The sequence below is a fragment of the Bison bison genome, unplaced genomic scaffold (genome assembly GCF_000754665.1).
Source record: "Bison bison bison isolate TAMUID 2011002044 unplaced genomic scaffold, Bison_UMD1.0 scf7180017864213, whole genome shotgun sequence".
Taxonomy (NCBI): domain Eukaryota; kingdom Metazoa; phylum Chordata; class Mammalia; order Artiodactyla; family Bovidae; genus Bison; species Bison bison.
The window spans coordinates 5,499,913-5,507,159 of record NW_011494785.1 but is presented as its reverse complement, the minus strand read 5'-3'; the positions used below and the strand labels follow the sequence as shown (position 1 = coordinate 5,507,159).

The 7,247-nt window shown below is 60.0% G+C and overlaps 1 protein-coding gene across 1 annotated transcript in view; it reads right to left on the bottom strand.

Moving 5' to 3' along the window:
• CACNA1C (calcium channel, voltage-dependent, L type, alpha 1C subunit) overlaps positions 1 to 7,247 on the bottom strand; it is a 396,219-nt gene that overhangs the window by 3,332 nt on the left and 385,640 nt on the right. The window contains exons 45-49 of the mRNA XM_010845218.1: positions 5,552 to 5,904; positions 3,654 to 3,782; positions 1,736 to 1,842; positions 1,365 to 1,468; positions 8 to 82 (exon numbers count right to left, since the gene is read on the bottom strand). Coding sequence (XP_010843520.1) covers positions 8 to 82; positions 1,365 to 1,468; positions 1,736 to 1,842; positions 3,654 to 3,782; positions 5,552 to 5,904 — 768 coding nt within the window. The remainder of the gene's footprint in view (positions 1 to 7; positions 83 to 1,364; positions 1,469 to 1,735; positions 1,843 to 3,653; positions 3,783 to 5,551; positions 5,905 to 7,247) is intronic.

Genomic DNA, 7,247 nt, shown 5'->3' with positions numbered 1-7,247 from the left:
GGGGTGTGAGGCGTGGTGGGGGGAGGGTCCCAGGGGGATGGCTTCTCCGCAGGAGGGGGCTCAGACCCGCCACTGCCAGCGCCTGTGGACAGGATGGGAGAACATGAGTCAGGGGACCTCCACCCTGTCCCTGTCTCTGACCCCTCCCGGCATTTGCACCCTCGCAGTCACGCACCCAGACCCAGGGATCATCTCAACTGCCCTAACAGACCCTGTGACATCAGTCAGCCGGGATCCTTCTCCTCTGAGCTCAGAAGGCCAAGGCCCAGTGGGCTCACGGTCATCTTCCCTCTAGTCCCAGCCCTGCCCCCGTTAGCTGTGTATTCTCTCCATCAACTCTGATGTGATAGGCCATGGGGAGTGACCCTGCCTAGAGGGGAGGCCCAGCCCGAGGGCCAAAGATGGGTTGGAGGGGATCAGAAGGCAGAACAAAGAGAGGGAGGGTCTTCCTTCGGGCACCATCAGCAGAGACGGAGAGACCAGCTCCTAGGAATCCCTCAGCAGGGCACGTGGTGTTCCCAGCCTGCCGGCCTCTCCTCCCTGGGGCCTCCAGAGAGCTGTTGACATTCCAGAAAGCCCCATGGAGACCACGCGTTCTCCGGCGACAGCACTCAGGCTGAGCAAAACCTGAGCAGAAATGCCCTCATCTGGGCAGAGCCGCTCTGTCTGTCGTGTGCTGACTATAAGCCCTGATGGGCACCAAACACCTTTGGTATAAAAAAGCCATTTAAAGCAAAAGCCCATGATAAGGAAGCGTAATCAAGGAGGTGAGAAGGTGGGGGAGAGTCCAGTTTAGACCCTGATTTGCCGGGAGAAGAGAGACCGGCCTCGGGGATTGTTCAGCTGTTGGAAACCTCCGTCGGGTCTAAGGTCCTAAGAGTAGCTTGAAGCTGGGGGTCTTGGGTTTCACCCCCTCATTTGCGATCACTCAGGCCAAGAGCCAGTTCAACTACTGAATCTGCCTGGACCTGCTTTCCTGACATATCTCTGCCCTGACCATGTTGCGGAAGATTCTTTGGTTATTTCCGTATTTCACGGATTGAATTTTGTGCTGCTCAATGTTCAGGCTCTAGCTACGAGTGACAGTTAGCTCTGGGGAGGGAACAGCTGGCCACTGGAGGGAGATGAGAGCTGCTGGTCCTTCCACCCTCCCAGGGGCTCTCCAGGACCGCTTGGGTGTCCTGCCTGGGGGTACAAGGTCCTTGGGTGCGCAGAGCCCTTCCCTGGAGGCTATTTGGGCAGGGGAGGGGACGAAGCCATGGTGTGGGACAGGAAGGGCGCCTGGGGGTCTGGAGGTCTGCTCCTCGTCACAGGGCACCCAGCCCGTGGGGGAGGGGCAGCGGCCTGTCCCCAGGTGGGGCTACCTGATGGTGAACCAGGTGCAAAGGCAGGACTGTCTTCTGAGAGACGTCTCCCCCAGGATTCTTCTGTCGCTTCAGACATTCAAGGTGGAAGGAGGCCCTTCGACCTGCACACAAGTGATGACTCAGCACGGAAAGAGGACGTGGCTGCGACAGCTCACACCCAGGCAAGGATGTCCCCCCGCATAGAGGTAGCAGTAGCATATGTCCAGCCCCAGGCCAGCTCCACCCTGGGGTCCATCTGGGAGGCCATCGCAGCCAGGCCTTGACATTCCTTGGTCCCCCTTGTGTGCTTTGTCATCACTGGGGAGGGGGTGACTGCCTCTAAAGAAGAGGGTGGGGTTACCCAGGGAGGTGGGAGGGGATGGGGTTACCTAGGGAGGCGGAGCGCAGGAAGCCCCTCTTTGGGGACAGACGGATGTCCCTCCTGTCCTCCTCGGGGGGAGTCAGCTGCCGATTCTCGTCATCCTGGTAGGAGAGCCTGGAACACAGGACTTGAGGCTGTCACCCCAGGACTTCTGATTCTTAGTGAGGGGACCCCCGACGCTGTTTTCTATAGTCCAGGCGGCAGCAGAAGCTCCCAGCTTCTCTGGCCTGTTCCCTGTGTGCCCCCCACGCCTCTGATGCTGGCAGGTGTGCAAAAGTTGGTCACCGTTGCTGAGAAAGCTGGAACACAGTTCTCGGTCCACAGCTTCTCTCTGGAATGGCCTGGACCCCTCCGTGCTCACAGGTGGGTGCTGTCTATGCAGCCCCTCTCAGTGTGAGCCTAAGCTCGTGCCTCCCTACACTCTCCTGGCCTGCCCACCCTTGGTCAGTGGGAGCACAGACATGCGGTCATTGGTGACAGATGGTGGGGGGACTTTGGGGTGTCTAGTCAGTCAATGGCTCCTGGGGGAACTCAGTGGGAAACAGCTCCTCCTGGCCTGGGGCACATGATGGCCGCACGCGAGGGCTGAACTCGGACTCCCAGGCACCGAGCCTGCATTCACTGCGCCTGGGCCTGGGGCACTTCCCTGAAAACAGCCGCTGCAGGCCCTAGGCTGATTGCACAGGCCCTAGTGGAGCTGCCTTGGCACTCAGCCCTTTCTGTCGCCAACATGGCTGCCACCTGTGCTCTCAGGGCAGCGGCTGTCCTCCGGCTGCGCTGACCATGAGCCAGGAAGGTGCTGGATAAAACCCACCAGACGTTCCTCTTACTGTCAGCTTGGTCACCCTCCTGTAACACTGTCTTACTTTTCAGGTTGTCCCCACTCCTGAAGACCCAGCTTCTGTTTGACCCTTAGCTTCTCTGAATGTCTGTGTCCTGCTGTCTGCACTGCTGGGTGAGCAGCTATGTAGGCAATCTCCTCTGCTTTCCTCCCTGAGATCCTCTCATAATCCCTCACTGGCTGCCGAGGCCGGCTCATCCACGCTGGGCAGTGGCCTGTGAGCACTGAGTGTGCGCAGAGGGCACAGATGATGCTGAGTGGCCATGTATTACTCCCTCCTCGGAACGTCAGAAGCCAGAAGGGCTGGCAGTTTCTCGTGATGATGCGTTTCTCTCAGGAAAGCGTCTAACACGGCTTCAGCTTGGTGAATAGTCACAGGTTATTAATAGTTATGAGACTTGGCAACAAATCTTCACGAAACAGTGCTGCCTTTGTGACGCTGGCCACGCTACTTCCTGCTGTCCTGTCCCATCCTGTGCTTTCTTTTAGGAGTGCTGATTGTAACTGAATAAGCAAATGTCACAGCCCCCTCACAGGTCTGGACCTGCAGTTTAAAAACCCTTCCCTTTAACTGGCTCTGGTGGAGTTTTCAGTTATGGCTGCCAACAGCGCCCTCTGCTGTCAGCTTTATAATATGCAGTTTCAGGAATAGTCCTACTTAAATGTATGAAGTGACAGTCGCTCAGTCGTGTCTGACTCTTTGAGACCCCATGGACTGTAGCCCCCCAGGCTCCCCTGTCCATGGAAATCTCCAGGCAATAATATTAGAGTGGACTGCCATTCCCTTCTCCAGGAGATCTTCCCGACTCAGGGATCAAACCTGGGTCTATTGCATGGCAGGCAGATTCTTTACCGTCTGAGCCAGTCAAGGTATGCACGTGTGTATCTATTGAGCTTCACTGTAAACTGTATTTACAATGTCTGGTCGCAGTCAAAAAAGCTTAGGGAGACAACATTTAGATATTTCCCTGGAAGCATCATTTCTCAAGCAAGCGTCAAGCTAACCAGAGTCGGGGGCTTCCTTCCTCTTTGCAGCTGCCAGAGGAGGAGTCGGGGGTCCCTACACAGGGAGGGACGAGCTTACATCTCCGTGGAGACCAAGCTGGGCTCGCTGCTGTGCTCTGCATTCTCGTCCACGTGCACGGCACAGGTCTCGTCCCCAGGGGCCTCTTCCTGACACAGCATGGCTATCGGGCTGTCCCGGGAGGGGCACCTAAAGTGTCCAGCGTGGAGACAAAGGTCGGCAGCTGCCAGCCCCTCCCCTCCCCCAGCAGGTAGGGACCACCACCACCACTGACGGACCCAGGAATGTTCCTGTTAGGGTTCCATGCGGGGAGGGGCCTCGGGATTAGGATCCAAGGAGATCTGAGTTCTGAGCTGGTCAGGTTCCCCAGGCACAAGTCACGTTGCCCACCCATGCCTCAGCATCCCCACCAGTACAGCTGTCTGTTTGTGTGGCTTCGGTTGTAACAAACGAAGCAGCCGATGAGACGGTGCTTTGGAAGGTGGGGTGGTCAGATCCTACATGAGGGCTGGGGTGGGGGCAGGGGGAGCGGCTGTCCCTCCTGCTGCTGTAGACAGTGGGGCCTGTGGGCACTTGCTGGGGGCTTCTTGGGGTCATAGCTGACATGCCTTGAGTTTGATGTTGATTCTTAGAGCCAAGCACAGAGAAGAGGCCTCACAAAGGGGCTTGCTCCTCTGAGCAGAGGGGCATGAGCCTGAGTCCCCTGAGCCTGAGTCCCCTGAGTCCCCTGAGTCCCCTGAGCTAAACCCCTTCACGCCAGAATGTACCCTGGGCTGAGCTCTCCCCTGGGCCCTGGGCTTCTGTTCATCTGGTCATGTGGTCTTTAGCTGTGGTCTCCGGCCCCCCTTTCCCATCTGCGTCCATCTTTCTCCCTGAAGGTCCTGAGAGCTGGGGTCCCTTTATGCTCAGACTCCCTGTGAGTCATCTCTGCTCATCCTCTCAGAACTGAGTGTGGGTCATTGTCCAGCTCTGACCCGGGGCCCATCAGCCACTCAGGGAGGATCTGGGCGGTTCTCAGGGTAAGCCCTGAGCTCCCCTGGAGGGGGTGCCCTCCCCTGGGTGAAGTACACATGAGACAGGAAGGCTCTTGCTGGCGTGAGGGGGAGGGCGTGGTGGGGCACATGGGGTGGTGAGCTGGGGTGGAGAATCACAGCAGGCGGGCAGCACCCCCTGGGGGCAGAGCTGGCCCCAGCCCCACTCAGCCTTGAGCTGCGAGGGGAGGGACATGGCTCAGGGCTGGGGCCTTGGCTGACTCAGGCGTGGTGGTGAAGGGGGCACGGACACCAAGGCGGGGAGCCTGCTTCTGGAAGGGACGAAGGCTGCTCAGGACACGGGTTGGGGGTTAGAGGTCACTTTTGGGCCCGAGCTCCTGCTGGCATCGCTGTCCTGCTCGGGTGAAGCAACCAGATCCCCCGGCTGTGGAACCCAGAGCTGCCAATGTAAATGCTGCCCGAGGCCCAGAGCGTGGGGTGGGCACCACCAGCCCAGCACATCCCAGCTGGGAGTCCTGGCTCACCGGGGAGCAGAGAGAGGAAGGAAAGAAAGGCCAGGGGGCTGGAGATGCTGGCAGGATGACCAGGAATCGCCCCAGGCTGGGGAAGAGCAGGTGAGCGCGCCACCAAAGGGCATCCTGCCTCTAGAAGAGGGGGGCCCTGTCCCATCCCAGTTGGCCCCAAGGCCAGATTTGGGCAGAGACTTGAGAAGGGCCAGGGGGGCGGAGACTGCTGTGTCTCCAGGACGCAAACATCTCAGGGGTCGGGCCAGGGCTCCTCTGCCCTGTCTAGAGGCGGGCACCTCAGGACACGTGCTGGCCAGTGGGGCCACGGTGCCTCCCTGAGCATCCACCTGCCCTCTGGCTGGGGTCTTGGCAGCAGCAGTGGTCCACCCCAGCTTGAGGGCCAAGAGGTGGGTCTGCCGGCCAAACGCTCCTCCCAAGACCCTCCGCGCCCCCAGCTTACCTCTGGGAGCTGTGCCTCCACGCGGCCTCCTGCACCCGGATGGCAGGGGACAAGGGGGGCCCGTGGGCCTCCAAGGTGCTGACAGCACCGGAGTGGAGAGCGGGGTGGGGGCAGCGGCCCAGGGCGGTGTTGTTGGCGTTGTTGATGTTGGCGTTGGAGCCTGTGGATGAGTAGCTGCTGGGGGTGAAGGTGGAGTCCACCAGTTTCTCGTGGGAGGGGGACTCGGTGTCCCCCTGGCTGTTGCCTGCCTTGCTGATGTGCAGGGGGCGCTGGGTGGTGAAGGTCTGGGGGAAGGCGCCCCGGCCGTCGCTCGGGTAGTAGCCCACGTGGTTGCCGAACAGGCCGCCGGCCCTCTGCGGGAGAAGAGAGACAGAGAGGGCGGTGGGTGAAGGGGCTGGCCCGTGGGGTAGGGAGGGAGCTCAACCGCGCTGGGCAGCACCCAGCTGACCAGGCCTCTCGCCCACGGGCCTGGCAGCTTGGAAGGGCCCAGGCAGTCCCCTGAGACCCCTGGGGGAACAACAGGTGGAGGGGTGACAGGACCTCCTTCCGGGACCAATGGGATGGGGGGCAGGCGCAGCGACTGTCTGGAATGGAGACCCTTCCCTGGGGCAGGCAGGCTCGTGGGGGCTGAGGGGCAAAGAAAGGGGCCAGAAGGTGCCAAGGGCATTGACAGACAAGGACCCGGCTGGCTCAGTGAGCTGGAAACTGCGCTGGCCAAGTGGTTCTGAGAATCACCACAGCAAGTACATCAACCATGGCCTCCTGCCCCGGAGAGTCTTAGATTTCGAATTTGGAGTCCGTGTTTCTCCCAGCTTCCCTCCCTGTCCTGGGCAAGGAGCCTCTGCCAGGCTGGGGTCTCTCGGGTCACGCTGACATGCTAGTGTGTCCCTGAGCCATTCAGGGAGGTACGTTTCACAGTGAGGGGGAGAAGGATGGCAAGGACAGGACCCTCAGGGGCCCCTCTCACCCCGAGTCCTGCAGCCTGGGAGCCTGGCGGGGCTGGGAGGGCAGGGTGAGCAGCTCTGCCTCAGATCTGGGCGGCAGCTTCTCACTTGCTGTAGGATTTTTAGCCAAGTGCCTTGGGGTTCTTGACGAGATCTGGGCACAAGGGCCTCAGAATCCCATTGGGCTCTAGTTTTCATGGTTAGTATTGTTGACAGCCTCGGTATCCCCCAAGGTGGAGGGCCGGAGGGGTCGCTTGGGACTGGAGACCTCATGGTCCAAGTCCGGATCACCACTGGCTTCTAGGCATCTGCTGCCTGATGCCGCACGTCTTCTAATTTTTGCAAGAGAGGCTGGAAGTCTAGATTTTTTGAATGAGTCATGCGTTCAAAGGTTGGCAGACAAAATAGGCCTGTGGCTTAAATGTGGCTCCAAGGCCACCACTTTGCAATGTGAAAGGAAGAAGTGTCTCCTCAGAAACACTTCGTTAGGAAAATGGCTTCCTGTTCCCCCGGGGCCCAGTGATGCTCTGTGAGCTTGAGAAGGACTAGGCTTGGATGGAGGCGGAGGGAGGGGGTGGGGAGAGCTGAGGGGGACTGGGCAGGGGTGGGGTGGGGGAGAGGGAGTGGGAGAGCTGGGGGCACAGGGCTGGTTCTACCACAGACCCAGGCCTTTCTCCTCGGGTTCAGGACACTCGCCCTCCTGCCCCGATCCCAGGTTATGGAGGCTGCAGACTGGGGCCGGGGGGCCCCCC